Raw genomic sequence first — 26298 nt, 5'->3', positions numbered from 1 at the left:
TTTCCTCTACCAGCTGGTGCATGGAATAATGGTCCCTTTCAGTAGGTACTGTTTGCTGACTTTCTAGGTGGCATGGGAGACTTTGCAAGAAGAATTTTCCCGCTTCATGACAGAACAAAAAGGAAAAGAGCACGATGATATCTTTGATAAACTGAAACAAGCTGTCAAAGAAGAAAGTATTAAACGACACAAATGGAATGAGCGAGCAGAGGATAGCCTGGTACAATGTAGTAGGGGGTTTTTGTGGTGTTGACTATGTGCACTTGAAATCTTTTACTGAAGCTGAATGATCAGCGTTTTTGCAGTCTTTTAATGTAATCATAAAATGATAGGGTGGTGTGTACATCTCTCCTTTTCTGTATAATGTTTTAATTCAGTATTTCTCAATTCCTTTTATTATAACTTTTTGTTAATTATTGCCTTAAACCAATTCTAATAGATGTTATTTATTTGATTAAAGTGCTCTGCAATCCACTTGCTGCTTAAGTACAGCCTTATGAGAATTGTTTATTTGTCATTAGTTCTGTTAAATATAGCCACATAAAATAGCAGCATTTATTATTATGTGTGCCAAATAAATGCTGGGTTTATAAATATTTTTTTAAATGTCAGAAAATTTTTTGGGTGTTTTTTTTTTTCACTAAATCCTGAATAAATGATTTCTTTCATGTCAAAACTATTCTATCTTGCAGCGAGTGATCCAGCACAATGCCTTAGAAGATCGGTCAATATCTGATAAACAGCAGTGGGATGCAGCCATTCATTTTATGGAAGAGACACTCCAAAGTCGTCTCAAAGACAGTGAGTTGTGTGATGTATTCCACTCTTGTGTCCGTTCTTGACCTCATGTCTAATGTTAGTACTGTAACTTTGGCTGGTTACATGTATTTTGAGTGACATCATGTTTCCTTTTCTAGCTGAATCTGTTATTGAAGATATGGTGGGTCCAGACTGGAAAAAAAGGTGGTTATACTGGATAGGCCGCACCAAAGAACAGGTAAAAGAGGGGAAAAAAAAAATCTGTGAAGAAGTTGTAGTGCACTGCCTTTAGAAAACTGTATTACCCAGTAAATTTGTAAAAATACCGACCCTCTTTGGACTATTTAAATCATTCAATTAAAACTTACTTTAAAATACATTGCAGTTACTCTTGCTAATCATTATTTTAAATATTACAGCACAGAGAATGTCATATCCTTCTTGCATATTTCAGATACATAGTGGTTTTTAAACTGTTTTCCATTCTTCAGCTGAAATACATCGTTACTATCATGCCATTGACCTAAATGTTAAAGTTCGTCCAGTGGAAAGTGATGAAAACAGGATGGAACCTGGGCTATTCTTTTCTATCCTTTCCAAGCATGCCTTTTAAGCATGCAGTTTTCTGTCACACTCCATTTGGATTTAAGTAGTATGTAGTAACATTATCACTGGCATTCTAGTAACAGTTGTATCTTCTGATTGACTGTTTCCATCATAACCTCTCTTCTCCTTTGTTCATAGCTTTTGGAATTTTTATTTAAATAGCACTTTCTGTTCAGTGCCCAGAGATGATGGGCTTTTTATGTTACTCTTTCTAGATGTTTCTCACTGAATCATACTTTAAAGGAGTAAGTAGAGTTTAAAAGAATACAGTAGAAAGTAATTGTTTCAGAGGAAGGAGTTTTGCAGTCAACTGTGTGCAGTCAGGTATGGGAGAAAGGCAGTGACTTCAACGTATCTTGCTTGAATTTAATGAACAGCAACTTAAAGGTATGAATCCATGGAGAGTTCTTGCTAGCTGCTAGGCAAAAATGACAGTTCTCATCAGTGTCACAGGTAGTATGTGAATGTGAACCCTGCTAGCAGATATTCACGGAGGGAAAAGGAGACTAATACCTATGACTTCTTTTTTTCTTTTGCCACCCTTCTCTTCCTCTTTTGCATTTCCATGCATAATGAAAAAGAAAAATTCATAGTGAGTTATCCATTTAAAAATACTATATTTATGATATCTTTGCACAGATAATATTTTGAGGCACTTAAATGTAGTAGTTGACAGCCAGAGATATTTTCTGTTCTAGCTTATTAAACAGGTAAACTGTTTATTGAGGAAGGGCTGATGGTCTCTGACACTATAATAATTAATGCTAATGAACCATTCCTGTCCTAGAATATTCGTAATGAAACAAAAAATGAACTTGAGAAATTAATCAAATGCAATGAAGACCATGCAGCTTATCTGGCAAATGATGAAGTGACGACTGTCAGAAAGAATCTTGAAGCAAGAGGAGTAACAGTGGACCCGTGTCTGGTAAGATGCAGAATTAGAACAAAACATATGGAAGCCTCCTGTGACCATTAGAATGTTCCTTCTAGATAGCATATAAAAACTCATCTAAGTACTGAATTTGTAATCCAGATGTTTCCAAACGAATTACTAAATGACTGCTTGCACGCAATTCACACATGTCTGTGGGCTGTCAGACAAATGCAGTACAACACTTTGGAATCTGTCGGTTTAGACTGAAATCAGAATCTGCTGAGCAGATTTTTCTGGCCTGCATTACAACAAGGCTTGCTTAAAATGATTGTTCAGATGTTATGTAGTGGAATCAAGGCCTTTGTGGACCAGATATGATAAAAACATTCTGTGTATTCCAAAGCTTTCCACTGTGCAGTTTGAAGTTCATAGGTACACTAAAGGGAGGGGAATCTTGTAAAAATACTTGGAAGAATGCAAGGGTTTTTAGCATGCCCTGAGGGAATGTGTTGTATGTTTAAAATGTTCTGGAATATTTGCCTCATTGCAGTGTAAGGCTCTTAACCATCGGTAGACCTTTTATCTAATAAATGTAAGTTTTTAATAATTTTATTTAGAATTCAAACATAAGTAACTAATAGATGTAGGTTTCCTTTAACAGCAATTTATTTTTTGCAGTAACTTTGGCCACACTTTCAACTTTCATATATGTACTTCTTCAAGGTAGAAGAGTTATTTAAATACCTGCTGCTTCTTTCCAATACAATACTTAAGAATACCTTTTTGTAAAGTTCACCATAGTGATCTACATCCTCTGCATGAGTTGAGTTTCCTTACTAGCTAAGCAAATGATTTTCTTTATTTTAAGCAGTTTTTTGGAGAGCCATATCTATATACATATTTAAAGAACTAGAACATAAATAAGCCTGATACAGAAAAATTACAAATATTTGTTCATGTGAGACCCATTAAATATTAATTAAATCAGACTAATGAATTAATGTGTACCAGTCAGAATTGTATTCTCAATCTTGATGTGAAGATTGCACCATGCAAAGAGCAGAACAACTTGTCCTGGTTTGTAGTATATAATTTAAATATATTTTGGCTGCAGGGTTTTGAGGAATCAGTTATGTTACAAGCATGGAAGAGCAGATTTTTAAATTGACAATTGTCTGTAATGTTTTCCAAATGTAACACATTAATCATGTCCCAGTTGCTGACAAATTGCTGAAAAATATTTAAACATCTATTATGCAACAGTGATAGTGGAATTTAGAGCTACGCTTTACAATTAAATGTAATTATTAAATTATGCGTGATAGTGTATGTATTTACTTGGTCAAATTTAAGTGCTGTTTTCCTAGATTAAAGACACATGGCACCAAATTTATAGAAGATATTTCTTGAAGACTGCTTTGAATCACTGCAATTTATGTCGAAGAGGCTTCTATTATTATCAGAGGCATTTTGTGGACTCAGAGGTAAATTGAAGAACAGGCATATGCTGCTGTTTTGCCTTTTATTTTCATCACAGGTGAAAAAAAATTCCTACAAGTATCTTAAACTAGCCTTGAGAAAGCTGGTGATCTTAGAGGTTTTACATAAGGCTTGTTAATTGATAAAATGCCATCCTGGTGCCAAGCATTAGTAGTGTTATGGTATCACCATTAGGTATCAGCCCTGTCCTAAACATCTGTTACCAATGTGTATTGCAAATACGCTGTTAAAAGCAGTACTGTACAACTCCTGAGATCTTGTTGGTATCCATTTCTCCCACTTGATGCTTACCTACCTCACTGATATTAAAGATTCAGAAGACATGCACTAATGGGTTTTATGGGATAAATATGATAATTAAGTGCTTAGAATCAATGCTTGGAACCATGTGATCAAAAGGGGTGGAGGGGGGGAACTATGGAGCCTACAAACAGATTTCTTGAATGACTTTCCAGTTTTGAAAATTCAGCACTTCTGCAACAAATGCACAGAGCCATGCAAAGAAAAGAACATGGAGTTTTCTTACCGTTGTACTTGAAATTTTAAAAAAGATACTGGAAAGGTAGAGGTTCTTACTTTGTGTTTTGCTTTTCGTTATATAAGAAAAAATGATTGCAATGGAGCCAGAAATCTTTACTACTACAGAATTACCTTTTGCTGTAAGAGATAAAAGCAAATGAGATCAGAGTTGAGAGCTGCCTCTCTGTGACACTTAACCTCCTATTCCTGTTGTTATCTCTTTAATGTGTCCTAATGTGAAGCTATTGCTCACTCCTGCCATCCTTGCAGGTGTAGCAACTGTTTCTTGTGCTGTTAACAAATACAGCACTGTCATCAGAAGCATTTGTCAGACAGGGAGTCACAATGTGGAGTTCAGCTGCTGTCTTTCAGTGTGTTTGCTGTGAACAAGCGTGGTGTTTCAGTTAGCCTTGGGTTATACTCAGCAGCCTGTGTATAGTGTGTGCAAGTTGATTTTCCATTATATCCCTTGATACAGCTGTTTCTCTAAAAGCAGTAGATGTAAAGGGCACACAGCCTGTTAAATAGGGCTGACACGGCTCCTGAAGTTTTCTGGTGTGTTTCCTTGCTACTTACAGCAGTTACTCTGTCCGATTTTAATGCGAGATCAGAGTTCACAGTGGCCAGTAAGCGTTAGGAGTTCTGTGTAAGCGCAGGATGTTCACTGGATGTCAAGTCTGACACCGCACCTTCCTGTGTTTCAGCTGGAGTGTAACGATATTGTCCTCTTCTGGCGGATACAGCGAATGCTGGCGATCACCGCCAATACGCTGAGGCAGCAGCTTACCAACACCGAAGGTAAGGCTCCCTGATTCCAGTGTGTGAAACAAAATCGGTTTGAAACTTTCTAGTGCTCTTCTAGCCATGTGTTTCTTTCATCCTTAGCATGGCTGGCTGATTTTTTTTATCCTTGTTAGGTGACTGAAAGATGTAGGGTAAATAGAATTTGACAATCTATTTACAGTAAATGATTTAGTGTAAATAAATGTCAAATAACTAAAACGTGCTCCAGCTGAAAATATATTCAGCTTATATGATGCCAGTTGTCAGTATCTTTTTTCCAAGCAGGAAGAATTTTAGTAAACAGCAACTATATTCTTTTTTTTTTTTTTTTTCCCTCTGGTCAATCTGGCTATAGACTTTAATTCTAAAATGTTTGATTTAAAAAATCCATTAGAATAGAATTTATTTTTTAAGTCATGCAAAACATGCCATGTAACATCATCTTGTACAGTAGTAGCTTTCTTATCAAGTGTCGCTTACGTAGTTGCCTGCTAGTGCCATAGTGCGATTCCTAATAACAATCTTTGATCTTTTAAATAGTTTTCAGCCTGCTTCTGCAAGAAGCAGCAAGTGACAGGTTTGAAACTTGGTGCAAGTTACTCACCATGGACAAGAAATTGTAGAAAATGTAGAAAGCTCGGTCCTGTCTCTTCAGACCCCCTACCTCATTGACAACTGGGCTGTCTGTGTCCTCAGACTTTCAGTACCACACTCTTCTGACATCATTAAATTATTTTTCCATCTTTTACCTTTAATTTACTTGGCCTTGATTCATCAAATAAGGTTGGTGTTGATTGGAAAACTGTGACTCTTAGAAGGAGGCAACAAGGATGCTTACAGTAACAGAATTGTTGCACACAGTCTCAAAGGAGAAACTGCTGAATTTAATAGAAACATCTTTATCTCCTCCTAAAAAAGGCATCCAGTAATAATTTGAAGAGAAAATATTCTTTGAAATTCAAACATCCTCTCAAAGAATTTCCTATCTTAATGGCCAAGACAAGGAGCTCATGCGTTCAGTAGTTGCCATTTCTCCAACCTGATTAGTCAGTCTGGTAACATAGAATACCTCTCCCTTAGACCTTCCCAAGATTTTGTCCTTGGGTTACTACAGGTGCCAAAGTATTAGCAGGCACCTCTTTTAGGGTGGTTTATTGATTTGCTTTTTTTACAGTAAGGCGCTTGGAGAAGAATGTAAAGGAAGTGCTTGAAGATTTTGCTGAGGACAATGAAAAAAAGGTGAAGCTCCTAACTGGCAAGAGGGTCCAGCTTGCAGAAGATCTCAGTAAGTACCTACTCTGTAGTCATTTGAAACTTACTTGAAATTAAGCAAATTCTGACCCACTGACCTCGGGAACATTTAATGTGATACAGGTTGTTCATGTGCTAGCATTTAAATACTGTCACAAATGGAATTTTTCTTAAATACAGTCAAGTCTTACTGATTATGGGGTGGACATGGGTAGTATAGAGTGATAAAATAGCATAACTTACACTAGATGTAAAATCACTGATACCTATATATTGCATCGGTATATTGAAAATTGCTCTTATAAATGAGTAATACTGTAAAGAGAAATTCTTGTTTTTCATGTACAAAGTTAATTCCTATCTCAGAGACCTGTATCTGGGCGATTGTCTTGTCTGTGTAAGGAGGATTTGATTCCATCTCTTTTCAAGTTTTGTGTGAAATTCACAGCCTTCCCTGACTTTCAATAGTTTTAATACAGACTATCTGGAAATGCCCATTATTAACTGGCCAGCACATTTTAGGCCATGTATACAGAAACAAAAGAAATTAAGATCTGATAAGTTTTGTATATTAAGCTGAGGTGACCATTGTATGAAGGGATTTAACAAGGAAGAAAATCTAGCAGATCTAGCCTTCCAGAAGGATTACAGCAGGGTAGTGCTGCGAGTCACTCAAAAAGTGTTAAAGGGTTTTATGGTTAATATAGTCAGATTTTAAACAACATTGTGTAAGGGAATGGCTCAGGCTGAGGTGATACTCCTGCTGTCTACCTGCACATCCAATAATGTTTAGACTGACTTTTAGCTGATGGGGCTTGCTCTTGCCCACATGTTGTTGATTTTCCCAATCACTCTGCTTTTTGTGAGGTTTCTACTTAAACCCCAGCTGCACACTTGGAATGGTGGGGGAGATAAGCAATGTAGTGCAAAAGGGAAAAGGAAAAAACCTTGTGATAAATAGAATTCATCTAGCTATATTAATATCTGCATCTTGATATCACAGGTGACCTTTCTTCTTACGCCTTTGTTTTGTGTTTGATGTAGCAACTAAATTTCACTCAAAATATGACTGGATATCTAATTCAGAATAAATGAATACTGTGGTCTGTGCTGCCTTTATTTAGCAGTGTTCTGATATCCAGGGTTCTTTAGGACAGAGAAGCTTTCAGTTGCTGCTGGTTTCCTAAATGTGACTTATGTCTTCCAGTTTTTTACATCCAAAATGTCATAAATTGAATGTTGTGCTTACAGTAAACTCAAAATCTAAGCATTTCTTTTTGCTAGTGTTGGTTTGGTTACACTGGAAGTGTTGTTACTAAAGTCCTAGTCGGTATTTGTCATCCTTCAGGAAGTGTTGCTGTACTACTTTGGAGTTGTGAGTGGGAGTTTTAGCGAATCTAGGGCAAGTTGTCTGGGATTTTTGACTGGTCTCTGAAGCAGCTGCTGTGACTATGTAATTTTTATTATAGATTGATAATTCTGTGCCTCTGGCATTGCTTTTAAAACCCTGTATTAACCTTCATGTCGCTGCTCTAGAGCGAGTGGAATGTGTTTTACATAGACACATATACACACACACCTCTGTAGTGGGACACAGATATTTAATGAAGAAATTACCTTTTATGAGTTGAGCAGTGCCACATGCTTTCTTGCTTTGATGCTGGATGTTATATTTTTTACCTGAGCAAATACTGGCATAGAGTACAACTTGCTGATTTTGATTTATCTTTAAATATAGTGAAGGAGCACTATAAAATATGTAATGTTTAAGTGAAACTGTCTTTATTTTGTATGAAATTGACTTGCAATTTTTGCAATGTCAATTTTGCTTCTCACCAGTGTCAGGAATAACCTCCCATTTCAGTGCAGTAACAGCTGGGGTCCTTACATGGTAAACTAAGCCTAGACCTGTAAGAGCAGCCTGCCTGTGTGTTTATAATCCTAGGTATCTCTGTTAGTAAGTAATGCTTCGGGTTTGTAGTATGCATTTCCTAAATAGCTGTGGAGCTGAAACACCGTCACTGTGCTGTGTCTCTGTAGGCTCAAGGGCTCACAGATCACACACACATTTTTCTAAGGAAATTCATCGTTCTGTGCTGAGTGACCATGATGTCATGTTCTGTTTTATTGTACCTGTGGGAAGATTTTATAACCACCATACTTAGCTCTGTAGTCAAATCAGAAATGTTCTCTCAACTTTCTGCATGCTTTTATTGCTAAGTGGTTATAATTTTTATGGGCAAATGACAGGAAAAAGGGATTTCTTTGCCATTCCTTTAGTGAATAGAGTGCTTTTCTGTGGCACAGGTTTCTTTATACTCCTGAGACAGACTTTGATAGCAAAGAGCATTGAACTCTCAGGTGGCTATACAAGTAATTTCCTTCTTACAGCACTTAAGCAGGATCCTGATTATCACTAAGGAAAGAAAATCCTGACTCCCACAACATACATTCATAAACTATTTGTGTTTTAATTAGGAATGGAATGGCAGGGATCTCCTGAATCATGAAGTCCAGTCTCTCTCTGTTCCAGGCAGCTGTGTTTACATAACCCAGCTCATTCACCTATCTTGAGCTCCATCTTTAAAGCGGTTAACTTGTTGGGACTCATTATTCATCCTGAAAACATGTTGCAGGATGTCGTTCCTCTGGCTACAAATGGTCTTTTAATTTCCAGTCTAAATTTGTAAATATGAGGCTGGGATTCACTTCCTGATTGGAAACTGTACTTGTGAATCTAAATTATTTATATACCTGAAGTTGGGATGCTTCCTATTGATACCGATGCTATGGCAACACTGTCTCGCTTCGGTTACATCTGTCTTTTAATGCTCAAGCACTGGAAGTGTTCATTGCTTGTTCAGGTTACTGTTTGATGTCAAACTGTTTCTAACATGGGTGACCCGGTCTTGTAATGAGAGCTCATACAAGCTCAAAACTTCTTCAAGCAAGTTTCATGATCTGCCTTCTACAGCCTTGAATGGTATTTTAACCCCATACATTAATGTTCCTTGACTCTGAGTCTTGCTGCTTCTCAGTGTTTTTCTCAGGTTTTATTCTATATATTTTAAAGAGTGTAAACAGATCTTTTGAACAGTTTCCAACAAGTTATAATGCACTGAAGGTTGCCTTTTCTTCAAAAAAAGGTATTAAATGTAATGTAAATTTATTCCTTATCATAAATATCATTCTGATACTTTTGTACCAGTGAATGACTAAGCTTATGAAAGTAAAGAAGCCCTGGAGACCATCTGCAAGGAAGTATCATAAGAGGCAAAAAGGGCCAGAGCAGGAGATGAATAGCTGAGTTGGAAAAAGTTACTTTGAAAAAGTCCTAAAATGCAATCAGTTCATAAAATTACCTGTACAGAAAGAAGCCTGTGATCAGTTCATCCCAGTGTCCTGTCCCTGGCAATAAGCAGGCGTGGGTACTTAGGGAGCAGCACAAGAACAGGTTTAAGCATAGAGTAGTGCTTGCCTGGTATGTTCTTTCAGCATCTAACAATCTGTGGTTCCAAGAATTCCTAATCCTGAGGTAATATCTTTGTGATTAATAGCTATTCATGGGGGTTTTTTTTCCTCCTGTGAATTTCTCTAATTGCTTTTTGAACTTGTGTAACCTTTGGCATCTGCAACATCCTGTGGCAATTAGTTCCAGAGTTTAACTACACATTGTGTGAAAAAGTACTTCCTTTTGTTTGTTTTTGAGCCACCTGCCAGTTTCATTTGGTTCTCCTTATTTCTTGCACTGTGAAAAACATTCAGTAATCTTTCTCTATTCATTTTTTGTGCCCCTCATGACTTCATAGATGTTTATGCTACCAGCACTTGCTCTGCTTTTTTTCTGGCTTGAAGACTTCTCTGTGTGCTTGCTCCTGGCATGGACCTTGTTTCATAGTTTCAAGCAGCCTTGCCACTCTTCCTTTTTCCTTTTTCCTTAGCTCTGGCTTGCTGTTGCTGATGAGGCTATCCAAGAATTACATTTGCTTTCCATTTGGCACATGCATCTTGATTGTGCTTCTTGATGAAAGAAAAAGTATTTTGATTTGAAACTTATATTCCCTCCAACTTAGTATTTTACTATATGTTTAGTTAAATCACTGTCTTAAATGGGCTGTGTGCTTGGTTCTCAAAGATGCAAAAAGGGGTAGAGGGAGTAAAGTATAATGGTAGATGTTAATCTTCTAAAAGGAGAATTTCTGCTCATAAGAACACCTCTTCTCAGGACTCCCTATTTGTACTGCAGGCTTTAAGGCACTGCTTGTAGCTGGAGGGAAGCTCTAGTATCTAAGGGTGACAGAGCGGTCCCTTCAAGTGCCTGCGGTTGTTAGGCTTTGAGCTGCACTCAAAGCTTTTCCAATTTCTCTTCTTTAAATATAAATTACCCTTTGTTTCTACAATACCTTTTAGAAGATGGATCAGTCAGTGTATATCTTTTCATTCCATCAATAATCTTTAATAATAATTAGTGTTTATAGCATTTACTAGTTGATACTTCATTCTCCTGAATTCCTGTTTAACCTCTCTGAAGTGACTGCCTTTGAACATTCATGCAGGCTTCCACTGAACTTTAAAGTTTTTAAATTTTAAATGTATTTTAAGGGCATTTTTCTTTAATGTTGAACTCGAAGTGAAAGGCTTCCCAGAACTACCTAATTGTTTCCAGGATTCAGCTCTACTGGACTTGCTCTTATATAAATGGCCAAAGCAAACTTCCTTGGTAGTGTGAACTTGGTACAGTCGTTCAGTTGCCGTACAGCTTTCCAACACAAGATGGCAGTGAATGGCCTTTATAGGAGGCGTGGGGAGGATGAGCAGAACTGGTGTCAGCCTCCTCTCTGGTTACTTTTTCTTCCTTTCTGATGCAGAGTGTGGCTTAGGCACTGGGCATCGATTTCTTGTATGTTCAGGGTTTTGCCTCTGGCAGGAAGATGCACTTTCCTAGCCTTATCCCTCTTGTTTTCCTTTCTGTTTGAGGGTTTTTTTGTTTGTTTTATGTATAGCTTACAAATAGTAAGGGCTGGCTGTTTTTTCTCAGTTACACATTTCTCATTAGCAGCTGCATGGAAAGTATTAGTTTAGTAACCTTGTTTTATAAAAAAAATGTATAAAGTAATGTTTTAATCATTTTGGAAAGGAAATAGGATTATCTAATGTCTTATCCTAAATCTAAGCTACATATATTTGTGATGCAATAGCATTTAAAACATGCTAGGTGGTGCACATGTACACTGAGTCCTTAGGGTGAATCCCAGCTTCAAGCAGTCAGCAGGAGCTTGGCCATTAACTTAACTAGAGATGAAATTTCACAGATCCCAGAGAAATACACATGCTCTATCTTCACTTGTTTCTTCTGCTTTATTTCTTTGCAACATTCATAGTTTAGCCATTTAAAAGACATCTTTTATGTGTACAGGATAAACACATACAAGGATAGTACATGCAAAGTGTCTCTCCTGGGTCAGCACACTATTCATCCAATATCCTGTATCCTCACAAGCTAAAAGAGAAAACCATAACTTGGCCAGATTATAAGTAAAACCATGTGCATTTACACAGGGAGAGTCATTGGCAGCAGGTGGGAAGGGCCTTGTGAATGCCTGTAGAAACTTGATCCTGAAATTACTAGGTATGAATGTGAAGGGGTCAGCCTCCGAGTTCGTTTGTCAGAAATATTGACACCTGTACAGGTGTCGTGGGCTAGCTGCGACTGCCTCCTGCACAAAAGCTGTTTGAAAAAAACACTGAGCCCTCACATGAAGAAAAGATAGCTTAGGGCCACTTGTTTAAACTCTGTCGTACGTTTGTAAGGTATCAAATATAAGAGTTTGCAGAACTTAATTATTTTCCTCTAAAGACTGAAGCATATAAAAACTAAATAAACCAATGTTACATTGATATGCTCTCAAGTTTTATATCTAAAGTTGTTGTAAATCAGTGCATTAAATTATTTTCTCTTGTGTTGAATCCATTCATGTTGAAGATAAACTTTTTGCAGACTTTAAGCATGAATGATTTAATATCATCAAGAAGATGATAGACTTACTAATTTAACAGAGTTAAAAGCTAGTGTTAGCTAAGGTTGGTACTTCTATATGGAAGTTGCTGACTCAGGATCTGGAATTCCTGTGATATATTTGACTGAGCTGAGTGGGTTGTCATGTCTGTTATATGTAGCAAACTGATATAAATCCAAGCAAGTCTCTCTCTTATTACTCATTTATGCAAAGTTGGGGATGAAGTCTGTGAGCAGTACTGTGCAGATAATGACTTGCTCTGTGGTTACTTTTTTGTTTCCTTTGATTACTGTTAGGTGCAGAATAAAAGTGTGCAAAACTTACCCTATTTTGTGGCTGTTACTTTAGTCAAATTAAGTTTCAGTCCCTTGAGAGACTCTCAGCACTATTTTGATCTGACCTCTGTCCTATGTAACATTGTTTATGCATGTTCCTTAAAATCATGATTTGACTTGGCTTTCTAAAGCCTTTGCTTCCATTTTCTTTCCTGTTAGGATCTTCAACTTTTTTAAAAGGTATTTCACAGAGGGCAAAGCTCTGCTGTAGGAGAAAGGCCTTCCCTCAAATAAGCAACTCTTGGGTAATTTTCCTTAGAAAGCAGAGGTAGGTAAAACAGCTCAAAGGGCATTTACTAGTAGCCCGTAAATCAGGAAATCCAAATGGAGCTGTAATTTCATTAGAGCGTGCAGAGCCAGGGCTATTTTGTGCTCCCACTACTTCTACTGGAGTTTTAGAAGCCACATAAGTAAAAACATGGTCACTTCACAACTGAGACACGACTCACAGAAGTGAAGAGCTCTCAGTTACAGTCTGATCCTGAGTTAGCAGAAGGTTACACCAGATGTTGTGGCCTTCTAACCAGACAAAAGCAGGGTGGCTATTTCCCTCTGGGAATCACCAAACAGATGTCCAGACTCCAGTCAACACGTGCAGGGTAGCTGCTGTCGTCATGGCCCAGGACATGAACACGGGCTGCGTCTTGTCAGAGGCTGGTTATCACTGCGAGCACGTTCATTCCTGCCCAAGTCTCAGTCAGTCTAATAAAGTGCTCGCGTGGGCTGTCTGTGTCTAACGAGTTCAAGCTTGTGCTGGTGTCACTGCTGTGCTCATGGCAGTATGACTCCTGTCCTCTCTTTGAGATTTGTAGAGGTCCTGGTGCTCCATGCTGCAGGAGGTCAGGGAACAATGTGCTTGGAATCTGTGTGGTTGTCGTCAATTCCCCTTGTCTTTATACGTGATGAAATTGATAACAATGTATCCCATTATTTTTAGTAGATTTGCTGATTTTCTGGTACTCTGTTAGAATGCAAATTAATTGATTTTTGCATGATTCTCATGGTTTTTAATTCCCTGTCAATAAACATATCAAATTAACCCAAGCAAGTGTGCTTTGACATGAAAGACATTGGATGACTGTTTTAAGTTCTGTTTGGGTTTTTTTGGTATGGGGTTTTTTCGCCCCCCTTCAGAGTTTTGGGGCAGCTGCATGAAGTTAATGAATTAAAACCAGAAGAATGTGTAGGACGGTCTGTTTCAAAGTGCAGATAAGGTAGTTCCTGTTTTGTGTCATGGCAGAAAGAGCTTTAAAAAGCTGCATCTTCTCAGAGGGGGAAGTAATCCTCAAGAGAGAACATAGATCACTTGTAAACCTCCTGTGATGGAGTGATGGTTTACTTAACTTAAGAATCCCAGATGACCAAAGTCTGTCTGCTGTGATTTCTTAAAGTTATTGATGAAGAGTTAGGTGCTGATGTCCAGGTTCTAAAAAGGATCCTTACAAAGTTCAGCACATCTGTCACTGCCTAAGCGAAGCCTATCACTTAAAGCTGACACTGAAAAATAATGATAAACTGCCACGTGAGTAATGATGTGTAATGCCAGTTAATCTTACCCTAGACCCACATCTCTTGTACTTGAGGATCATTTTCACCTGGTCTACCAAATTATTATCTTTTTCCCTAAAATTTCCATAATAATGCAAGGATCAAAAGATCTGATAGGATGCTGTTTTCTTTTTAGTTCTGGTTCCTCATGAAGGTGCCTATTAATCAAACTTTAAATAAGTACTTATCATAGGGAAATTAATATCTGTGCACATGCAGACTTTTAAACTGACCGATACACATACTTGCTTTGAACAAGTGTGGAACTGGACTGAAACATTCCCCATCCCCAAGCTGGAGTAGTCAGCGTTGTGTATGTTGCACATTGTTAATGTTGTAGTGGGCTCCGCTTTGCTTCTAATTTGGTAGTTTATATAAAACCAAAAGGAAAGGAAATATTTTCTGCAAGGAATGATAACAACTTAAGAAGAAATAACAGAAAAACCTGTTTTACTTCAGGGCATGATGACTTAAGTTTCTCACTATCAAAACTGTAGTTTATTGCTAGTATATATTTACACTTTCCTGTAAATAGTCCTGATAGTAGTTAGCATATGACTTTATTGTTTAGCTGAGCATGCTCTATTTTGGGTGTGGAACCAACATTTATCAGTCATTTCTTATGTTAAAGTCTCTACAGTTTTGTAGCCTTAAGATTACAGTAAACTTTACATAAGTAATTTCCCTTCAAAGTTTTATGTGTCCTTCTGCATAAGAAAGTTTGGGGGTTTTGGTGTGTTTTTTGGTTTTGTGGTTTTTTTACATCACTGGATGAATCATTGGGTAACATTTCTGGTTTGACTTTATATTTTTCACAATTTCCACTTAAAATAATTAGCATTATCGTGTTCTGATTTATTCTGGCTTAACAGTTTTTGATGAAATCTTTCTGTTAACTCTGATTGAAAATGTGTCTAATACCTTGTCTTTCTGCTAAGCTCCTTCTGGCTGTCTAGTAATTTAGCACAGCTAAATTATGTTGGAAGATTGAGTTATTAGAACAATTTTAATTAAAAACCGATGGTAGGCAGAGGACTGAAAGGTTCCCAAGTCCTCCTTTGCTATTGCAGACATCATGACTCTCAAACTTGCAGCTTAATGTAAACTGATAATTATGTGTTCATTAAGGTAACTGTAATGCCAGTATAGAAATGTCTGCTAGTTTGTCACCTCTCATCACGATTTGGTGATAGTTTCTTTTCTGTAGGCAAAAGGGGCTGATGCCCATAGACACAGATCCTGTGTAAAGTCTGTGTCTGTCAGTTTTGCTTCAGCCCTATACCTCTCTTCTCATACGCTGTCAGACGCAGGAGGACTTGGTGCTTGCCAGCCCGAGGAGCCCCAGGGACTGCTCTGAGAAATACAGTCGCCTTCTGTTCTGTTCCATCGAGGACAGGGGAGATGTGTTTTCACAGAGGATTCCTTAAGCTGCAGAGGATTCCTTAAGCTGCAGAGGATTCTTGTGTCTGGGGCAGCTTGAGATCAAGGCATTGATTGATTAATAATACACAATTTCATCTGCACAATGCACAGTTCCTAACAATTCCGCATTATTAGCAATGCTGGAATAATGTTTGAATGCTCTATACCTTGTAAAATTAGCCAAAGTGTTTTCAGACAGCTGTCCCCTGCTGCTGTCTGGTTATCTCTAACCTGAAATGAAGGTGATACTGTTTCATACTTGCTCAGATGTTCATTATTAATCCCTGCTTATCATATGATATTAATACTTGCAGTAAAAGTGACTTCACTGATGGCTCCTGTGGTTCCCTCTCCCTCCCCCCCACCCCAAAATGACTTCTTAAGGCTAAGATTTCTACATAACATACACCAGTTTTAGAGGTGTATTCACCCACAACAGGGAAAAGAAAAACGTTCTCTATATATAGTCTCTGTAGCAAACAGGCTCATTGATATTTTCTCCTGTCAGTGCCATACAAAAGGGAATTTTTAACCAGGTTGGCAGCAGGCAGTTATCCATGAACTCATATCTGTGAGATTGATATCTTGACTGAGCCTTGGAAACGTGAATAATGATATTAACAAGTTCAGCACCATGTCTTGTTCTAGGGTTTAAAATAATTATTTCTGAGAGGACACCGAAGTGCTGTCTTTGTCTACTTAGTAATGACAGCATCTCACGTGATGACCCTGTCCTCGTTCTTTCTGGAACTGGTAACTGGAGTACAGGTATTCTACATGTTGCTCAAATTGAAATACCTTTTACCACAGGATGACAAAGGGATTTAAAGCAAGTAGAGAAGTTGTCAGTAACTCTGGTGAATATAATGTTGGCTGTTGTGGATCTCCTAGCTTTATATGTCTAAGAGGGGAAGCCCGGTTTGTTTATGTATTCACAAGCTTTGTATCGTAATTATCCCATTCTGGTGGGCATAGTTTGAAGTCAGAATTTATAGAAAGCACTCAAAGGGGCTCCAAGTTCAAATCTCATTATAGATTGCATTATGTATAAAAACATTCTCTAGTAATAAAAGAAAGCTACTACAGTGTAGCATCAGTTGGTGCCTTCAGTCTAACAAGCAACTAAAAAGTATCCTAGCTGTTTTCTGCAAGCTTGCACTTTAAAGGCTGTATATTTTTAACGATACCTGGATTTACTACATGGACCATTATAAATTCCATTTAAACTTTCCAGGATTCTGCAGTGCCTTTATTACACTGAGCTAATTGTTTAAGAATCATTCACATGATTCATCCTCCTGCTCAGCCTTTTTTTAAAAAAAAAAAAAACTTTTAGCTGCTGAAACTCTCTTGACAAACCAATATTTATAGCAGTTTGACAGCAGGATGAGGAAGAGCGTTTGTCTTTGTAATAGCTTAAAGAAAAGGCCTTTCCAGCACCCAGCCATGCAGTTACAATCTTGACCTCTTTCTTATGCTGGGAACATACATACAGCAGACAAGCAGCACCTCCCATGTGTTTTCTTGACCCTTTGACTGTCCATTCACTTCCCATCTGTTTTGCTGCCTTAAAGGAATAGAGGGGGCCCTCTACTTATAAATCTGTCTTTGCAGCTGATAAATGATGGTCTGTCTCTTTAAGGGCAGCCTGGGTGGTTTTGTCTTTTTTTCCCTTGCCCCCCTTAAAACTTCAGCTTTCCTCTTGGCCTCATCCAGAGGAAAATATGGTATGTGAACAAGAGGAAACTGGCAAAAAATGTGATGGGTAGTTTCAAAGGATTTTCTAAAATTCAGCAGGACATGACCCTGCAATGATCAGTAAATTATAGTAGCTGTGAGGTTGTGTGAGACAAGCATGTTGATGCAGGTCCTGTGACTCTTAAGTGGAAAGTCTGTGTTTTGGGGCATTATTTGGAATGACTGTGAGCGTGCTGCCTCATACTGTTAAAATAAGAAGAAAAGCTTTATATGTGGCCCTGAAAATATCTGGGAATGTGGTTCAAAAGGCTGAACTCAGAAACGATGATTTACACACATACACACGCCTTCCTTCTCCACCTGACTGTTCACAGGTGGCAGCTATGGGGTTTGTGTCTTAGGTACCCCCAAGCTAAAATTCAGCTTTCAATAGGAAACTGTGGACCAACATTTCCAGTTTTTAATGGCTTGCTTCTGGGCATTCTGATGAAATTGGACTACAGACTCTGCTTTCCTTTTTATTAGAGGAGAGATGATGCATTCACAGCAGTAAATTCAACATTTCTGCCTCTTTGGTTAATTAACCATAATACAAACGTAGCACAGCAAGCAGTGAGAATGTTTATAGGCAAGGAAGGGATTAAGAAAGGAAGGAAGATTAAAAAAAAAAAAAAGAGGACTAAAGTCTAAGCACAATCCAGAGCAAAAGGAGTAACAACCATGAGCTTTCAAATATCAAAGCCGTGTAAACATTGATTGGAGGTAGAAATCACTTTGATGTAGAACAGGAGGATTTATAATGAGGTATTAACACATTTTTATTGTGGTTGTTTAATGCTGTAAGTTTCAGCAAACTACAGAATAAAGAAGAATGTGTCCAGAAAGATTTTACAATTTTTCTTGATGGTGCAACTTCAAATTTGATGTCATGCACACAAACTTGTGAATGGCAGAAGGGAAAGCTTTTTGATTTGCCCAAAATAAGCAAGTTTTCTCCCTGTTTTGGCAGAGATAGGCATGAACAACTTTAAAATTCTGTGCTAAAACTATTGGGTTTTTACAGGTATGTGTGTACAATTTGAATGTCAAAATTCATTTATCTTCAGAAGCATAAGCAAGACAGGTTTTGTGGGTGGAGGCCACACCTCATATTAAACCAATTAATGCAATTAGGATTGATCTAAAAAGCTTGTTGCTACTTACAGCATGGTTGAAATAAACCAGTAATGTACTTCTGTTTTGTAATTTGTGTTTAGTATTATTTAGAGGTTATTTAGCCTTACCTCAGGAGATTGGTTTAATAACTTACTTTAGCTGCTTCACTATAGCAGCAATTCCCCAGCTTCTGCACTGTTAATTAAAGATAAGCTTGGCTATCAAAGGCAGCAATCAGTAAGCAAGCACTCCTTGTAAGACTGAATATTTCAGGGGTTTCCCTTCTGACCAGCTTATGATATTAGGAAAAGCAAACTTTATCTGTGCCTGCGCCTTTCTGTGTTCACAGCGAATCCAAATCCTCATTACAGATCAATTAGTCTGGTTTTGAGCCTTTTAGATTTAGGATCACAGGATTAATGAAAAAAAAATGAGTGTGTAGCATTATCATTTCATATGGAGATAAGGAGAGACTGAGCATGAATGAGGATTTCAAGACGCCTGAATAAAGAGTTTCCTCATTCTGTCAGTGAAGTTTTATGGGCTATGGAAGGAGGATTATGGGAATATTCATGACCAGATCAAGAGGCATAATGAGTTGATGTATGAACCAGCTTATCTTTTAGGTAAACACAGGGTAAATGGGAAGTAGAATAGCCATTCATTGCCCCTAGGCCTGTGAATTTTACTGTTCTAAAGATGGAACCAAGGGTTTAGTTACAGTTGTTCTTCATGGATTTCATTGGATTTTTGATCACTGTTTAACAGGTGCCAGAAGAGTTAAGTATTTGTAACTTCAGGTCTGCATTAAAGCCTTCCAAAGACCACCTCATCATTCTAGCATCCTGTGTAAGCAGCAGTATATATTTAAACTTCTACACTACTATATAACAAGCATGTAGTACTTCATCAGCCTTCTGTGATACTGGAGCACTGTATAACAGTGCTGAGGTAGTTCAACCTGATAGAAAAATAATTTGCTAGCAAGCTGAGTGATTTTTATCCATGGCTTGTTTGTACATGGAAAAACACAGTATCACCAAACCTAGAAAGAGCAGCAGGTCACCTTTTGCCTATCCCTTAATTTACCTCTGTATTAAGCATTTTTATCCCAAATCCAAATGATGCTCTGGGTTTGGCATGTTGATAAACTGTCCTCCAAACAAAATGTACTGTAATTTACAATTTTTATCTAGGTGTCAATCAAAACCCTGCAAATGTGGGCACACAGCTTGTGCAATTCACAGAGACCTCAGAGAATCCTAAAACACGTTTGGGTTGGAAGGGACCTAAAAGATCACCTGGTTCAACCTCCACCAGCCCAGGGTGCTTAAAGCCCCCTAAGATGATTAACATCTCACTCTTGAATTGTAACAATTAATTGTTCCACATGTGATGTCACACGGTGCTGATGAAACGACAGGCTGTTACCCCGGAGTTGCAGACCCTGCGCTTGCACTCTAGTAGGAGAGCTCTGCCCAAGCATTTCTATTTGCTTTATTAAGAGGGATGTTGTGTAAATGTATAACTCTGCCACCAGCCTATTTAAAAAGTAAACCAATTTAGCTCTGTGCCACAGAACAGGCTTGTGGGAAAACGGGATGGGTTGGCTGGGGTCTGCTGCTGCGAAAGGCTTTACTACTGCTAAGAGCACAGGGCATAACATGGATAATTGCAGCCATTTGGCAGTCCCTGTAACTGTTCTTTTTTAAGAATAGCCAGCATGTTTTTTCAAAGTATTAAATTACCTCAAGACCTCGTAATTATTACACTTAAGCAATCATTTCAATTCAGTCCAAGTATAAAAACTAATAAAGTGTTCATATATGGAGGCAATTTTAGTATGTCTGTTCTCTGAGCAAACACAGCTGATTCAGTATATTCTGGTGGAATACATATTTGCTATCCTGCTATTTTAACATGCCCTAATCAGAAAATTAAAATAGATTTTGTTGGCACAAACCTTTTTTTAAGAGTGAAATAAAAATTATGGATTTTTGCTGATGCTATTAATTTTCAGGACTGGAGTATTTCACTAGCAAGAGGTTGAGAAGGGAAAATATTTGCATTTAATACTGCTAAATTTGCCTGCTTTCATTGAGTGTAATGGCTTGATCAATGTAAAGCACATACTTGGGGAAAGCGTGTAACATTTTTAAAAAAATAATAAAGCTATTGAAAGCACAACATCAAGAGATCTTCTGGGTCATGAGATCTAGTCTTCTGTTATCCCTGGCAACTGCTGCTCATTTTGAAGAGTGAGGTCCAGGATTAATAATTTCCAAAAATGCCCACTCTCTCTATGGTAGAACATTATTTCAAAGGCTAATTTTATAAATGTGCATAGTGTCAGTATTGGAAGCTGAGACAAACGGTTGCCTAAATAAATGCCATAGAATTAATGCTTTTGTTACACAAGAGGTTAGTGTACTGATATGCAAGCACTAAATGTTATTTAAAAGGATAGTAATGAAAACACTTTGAATGTGCTTAGTAAGGAGAAGTGATCATGAGACTACTTTCTTCCACTGGCAGTAGTTTTCTCTCTGTTGAACTGAATCAAGGATTTTATTATTTCTTTTTTATCCCCATCTGCCCCTTGGTAAAAAACAGCTACCGCTGTTTCTTAACTTCCAAAGTAAGGCTTTTGCCTTCACACTGACTGTAATCTTAAATTAATATCAAAGTACTTAAAAAAAAAAAAAATCAGCTGAAGTTCAGGAAAGTTCTTTGGTATTTTCTTTAGGATCCATAGTGTGTTTCAGCCTCGCTGTACATCTGTGTGTGTAGATAAGCACCACTGGGGAAGGGCACACCAAAGCCTTGAAAGTGGAAGTGGTTTGCCCTTTGTCAGCTAAGAATTGGCATTACAAAGGAATAACTTTGAGATTTCTTCGTCCTTGGGCAGGCTGTTTTCTACATTTTATTTCAAATACTAACTCAAATTTTCTACTTCTGTTAGAACAGGGCTACAGGGGGTTGTTGAGGTTTTATTATTAACATTATTATAATTACTCTAAAATGGATTTCATAACGGTCTGTGGGATTCTCACTTTGTTACTGGATGAGGCTAGTTCCTTTAGCTACATTCTTAGAGCACTCCCTTTAGAGGTGGGTTTTTGGTTGTTTTTTTCTTTTTTCCCATTCATGCTTATGAATCCCATTTAAGGCTGATTGTTCTGGTTTCTCTCTTATTTTGCTGTTATTTCAGCTCAGGAAAGCAAGTTTATAACACATGGTACTGCTAAAGAGAACAAAACATTAATAAAACCCTCAAACCTTGTATCTCAGACAAGGGAACATACGGCTTTAATCCAATAGTATTTTTAGCTTGAAATAAAAAAAGAAGTGTTTATGCTCATCTCACTTATTTTTGTCTGTCCTACTGCTTTCCCCTTGTTCCTTCATACTTCTGAAGTGTGTGTTTTTCATAGCTGTAATCACACACAGAAGGAGCTTCAAATGAGGATGTGGTGAGAGAGAAGCAGGAAATCTTGCAGGCTTTGGATTCCAGCTGTGTTCTAAATCTTGCTTCATAAGCAGTTTAATAAATCAAATAGGTTATATGATGACAAGTTTTGCAAGGAATTGAGTATAGAAGTGGAAAGATGCCTAAACCCTTGAATTTTTCCCAGTCAGTTTTGCCTTTTCATTCTTAGTAACTATTTGTAGTTGTGTTTGAGTCATGTTTTTGTGGAGGAATAAATTCCCAGCTTTAGCATTAATATAAAATAAGATTCTGCCCACATCCACCTAGTTACTACTGAAGTGTAAGGAAATAAAGTGCAAGTTTTAAACATTCTTAACATTGTGTATGCCCTTTTGAATAGGTGTCTTGAGTTCCCTGAAATTCTCCCTCCTGAAAGGGCACTAGCTTCCACTCCTTTTAAAATGATTATTAGTGCTTGTGACACTTGCTGGGGAGAACAAGGATATTTGGTTACCAGAGAAAGGAAGTGATGGGCTTTATTGAAAAGACAACGGCTCCCTACGTGTAGCAGGTGTACAGTAGTGATACGTGCTGATCTGATGGAAATTCCAAGGGGTTTGAATACAATGTTTCTAGCAATGGATTGTACATTTTTACATTATTAAATTATGTTACTCATAAAATACGTGTGTAGAAATTCTTCAAATGACACAGGGGTTCATTTCTTCTGGTGTAGAAAAACTATTATAAGTCCTAGTAGTTAAGAAACTAAATGCATTGAGCAATATTGGTGGCAGCATTAGTTTTGTTCATGTTTGCAGGGGGTGGTTTTCTGGGTGTTTTGGTTTTGGGGTATGTCCTCTCTTAAGTAGTAGGTGCTTGAACAGAGATCTTCTTAATTCCTCCAGAAAAAGTTCGGGAAATCCAGGAAAAACTTGAAGCCTTCATAGAAGCCCTTCATCAAGAAAAGTAGATTGTCCAAGCAGGTAATCATGTTTAGATGATTAAAAGGTTGCTGCAGTTTTCTCATTGTTCAGTATTAAATGATAATCCATCTCTTTCAGGTGCAGACCTTGTGAAAACTTTTTGCTTTCTTCCGGTGCCTGGGTGCTGCTGCTTCTTGCTTCTAATCTGCAGAAATACACTTTCAGCTCTTACACTACCAGCAGATACAAAGCTTGGTAGAAATACAATTACTGGCTAGTTATTCAAATATTATGAAACACTGCAGCTCTCAGTTCATTATTTTTATCTGTGGTAAGAGAAAGAGGGAGTAACTAGCTGGAATCAAAGTTAAGAGAACACTTTTCTTGTCTACAGAAGCATTTTCTTTTTTTCCTTAAAGGCACTGTGCATTGTTAGCAAAAATATTTGCATGCAGGGGACTTTTTTTTTCAATATTAATTCTCAAAAGCATAAGCTTAAATGTTGTCATATACTTTTTAAAAATATATGCATTTTAAAATACTGTCCTTTCTGTTTCAACAGCAACTTTACACAAGAATACGGCCTTTTCCAGGATACCTGGCACAAAGATGACTGAACAGAAATGGCTTGTGTGCCATTCTCTTTCGTATCTTTTAGGGAGCATCCTGATATGTTGGAGGAGAAAGAAAATAGTCTCATGGGATTGAGAAGTTCAGTTAAAATCCACCTGCTCTTTTTAATTTTTGAAGCTATGTGCACATGACGACAACCTGAATTGTGTGTCAATGAGATAGCTTTGGGAGCTTGCTGAAGTTGTACATTTAAGTTGGGTTTTTTTTCCAAAAGGAAAAAAAGCTTCTATTTTTGGCATCTGTCTTGTATGGTAGAGCTGGATCAGATTCATAAAATGATTTTATCTGTTGTCATTTTCTTGCCTGCAAATGATCCTCGGAGCTTGACATGAAGTTTTAGTATTTGTATGTACATTAAAACGCCCTTCTGAGTAATGCTGTTTGTATTTGTTATGCTCTGTGTTGAGGCACTCTGGTCACTCTGGTACAGATTTGAAAGCAGGGTGTTGACACCTCGAGAGGAAGTTGTGGGGTTTGTTAAACTCCTAAACTCTTGAGAGACACCACCCAAGCAATTCTTGCAGTGCTTTCAAGCGAAAGTGCAGACTGCTATTCACTGACACCTCAAGAGGTCTGGCTCAGGAAATAATATCAGCAGCTCCTCCTTTTACCTATTTTTTCCTAATATATGTTGTTACTTTTAAATCATAGCCGATTACATTTCATTTCTGGGGTTGCACAGACTCCTATGTCCTTGTTAACTCCACCCTTCACCATAGATACAAAGTAAGCTGGTGAAATTGGTGCAAAATGTAGAAAGATACTCTGTAAGATTCCTGATTTGTCCAACCTGTTGATCTAAAAAAGGAAAAATATAACTAATATTTTTCTAATAGCTACTATAAGACCAAAATAGCTTTCATAAGAATGTTATGCACAAGGTTCTGCCATTCCCACTTGATTTCTATCATTCAGAACAGTGAAAATAGTAAGTAGTCTTTCTTTTGCTGCCTTTCAGATTTGCCACAGAAATGTCACTTCTGACAAATTTAAGCATGTACAGGCTCTGTGTTACAGGTGCCTGGTGATTAATCACCACCATTTGTGGCAAAGCCCGATGGTCTGGATACACTTCTGTGGACTCAGGTACCAGACCTGAAGCCACTTGTTTTGCTGTTGTATGATTATGATTATGTACATTGGAAGATTGACCTAGGTTTATTTTTTCCCTTTTGGAAAAGCTATAGATTTTGATATGTGGCAATTGAGAGGAATCTGAATGTTTTTGAACAGCTACTGTTCCTGTTTACTCTGAGGAAACACTACAAAATTTGGTAAGATGTTCCCCAAATGTTCCAACATAAAATATTCAGTGAAGTGCACAAAATGGTAACGTAGAGCTATTCTTAGATTGGTGTTGAAAGGTTTAGTAGGTCAGCATGATCTAGCTGAATGTCTGGGAATCTTCTGTTTACAATTACTTCCTGCAAAGGAGTGAGAATAGAAAAAATGAAAACATGGCTTATGTCATCATGGGTTTCTGAAGATAAATTCAGTCGTGTTTGTGCGATTCCAAAGGCAGGTTGTGTAGCAAGTGAAACAAGTCTGTACTTGTGTTAAATCCCTCTTTGTAAAAAAAAAAAAAAAAAAAAAAAAAATCAAAAAAAATGAAAACCAGAACAAAACAACAACACACAAATTCCTGCAGTTACCTAGAGATCACTGCTTGAAACTTCTGTGTAATGTAAATGTTGCGAACTGTCGCATCCGGTGGCCCAGCATTCATCTAGTGTGATGTTCCTATAGTTTTAGTTCCGACTTCTCTGTGCTGCTCATCTAAGACTTGGCATGATGTATTCCATAAAAACTAGGTATTTATTGAATAATAATGTAACTGAAGGAATAATAAAATGTGGGTTTTGAACACAGCGCTATTGCACCGAATTCAGAGGTCACTTTGGATTTTTTTTCTCATTGGTTAAACTGTGAAAAGGTGTATTGTTAATGGTATTCAAGTGTCTGATTCAGGAGTGTCAGCACCAAGTCAGTGGTAACTGTGCAAAGTGTTATCTTTTCCTATGTACATTAGTTGTTATGTTACCATTTCTCTAGTTTAAAAAGGTGTCTTACAAAAAATCCTTACATTGAAAGCTTAGTTCTGGAAGTTTAGATAATGAACTGATATTCAGTATGAATGAAGGCTGGTTATGGAGTAGGAGTTTCAAGTGCATTTAAAATAAATATGCTTATTGGGACAACAGATTTGAGAATTATAGTGAAGGCACCTTACCAGCCCATGAATTCAGGAATATATCCTTTTTTTTTTTTCCTTCTGTATCTTCTAGCTCAATAAAAATTTTACAAAATAAATTGGGGGGGGGAAATCACCATGAAACACTGGTGTTAACAGTGCTGCATATTTGCTCCACAAGGTTTAAATTACAGGCATGGGCATGTTAGAATGGGTGAAAGGTTATAATTCTATATTAACTAGATTTCATAATTAAACCAACCAAAAATGGGCTTGATGAATAAGAACAGGTGCTTTTATGCTGTTTTTTATAAGATTCTATGTTAGAGGAAAGAATAATTAGGGAAGGTTGATCTTATCTCCCTAGTAAGTTAGCATCACTTAACAAAAGTAAAAATGGGCTTAGTAGGTGCTGTTAGTTGGCCACTTGAAAGTTGTTTGTGAGGAGTATCTTACTAGATAGTTAGCTCGTTATGCTAAGCAGCGCAAGAAGGATGTGCTGCTGCAACACTTTTTAGAAAGTAAACACAATTATTTGAGCTGTCACTAAAATTAATGTGATACTGAAAAGTGTGTTACTCCAAACTGGTTTGCACAAGTTCAGGAGATTTTTCTGTATTGTATTAAAGATGACACAAGAAATTTCAC

The 26298-nt window shown here is 37.5% G+C and overlaps 1 protein-coding gene across 1 annotated transcript in view; it reads left to right on the top strand.

The window, feature by feature from the left end:
• OPA1 (OPA1 mitochondrial dynamin like GTPase) overlaps positions 1-25622 on the top strand; it is a 51116-nt gene extending 25494 nt beyond the window's left edge. The window contains exons 22-30 of the mRNA XM_084267716.1: positions 68-220; positions 693-801; positions 918-997; positions 2153-2293; positions 3610-3726; positions 4966-5059; positions 6219-6329; positions 22809-22886; positions 23389-25622. Coding sequence (XP_084123842.1) covers positions 68-220; positions 693-801; positions 918-997; positions 2153-2293; positions 3610-3726; positions 4966-5059; positions 6219-6329; positions 22809-22873 — 870 coding nt within the window. The 3' untranslated portion in view covers positions 22874-22886; positions 23389-25622. The remainder of the gene's footprint in view (positions 1-67; positions 221-692; positions 802-917; positions 998-2152; positions 2294-3609; positions 3727-4965; positions 5060-6218; positions 6330-22808; positions 22887-23388) is intronic.
• The last annotated feature ends 676 nt before the right edge of the window (positions 25623-26298 follow it).

This window comes from Gallinula chloropus, assembly GCF_964237585.1.
Source record: "Gallinula chloropus genome assembly, chromosome: 8".
Taxonomy (NCBI): domain Eukaryota; kingdom Metazoa; phylum Chordata; class Aves; order Gruiformes; family Rallidae; genus Gallinula; species Gallinula chloropus.
The sequence above is the reverse complement of the archived record's forward strand: the minus strand, read 5'-3'. Positions and strand labels throughout refer to the sequence as shown.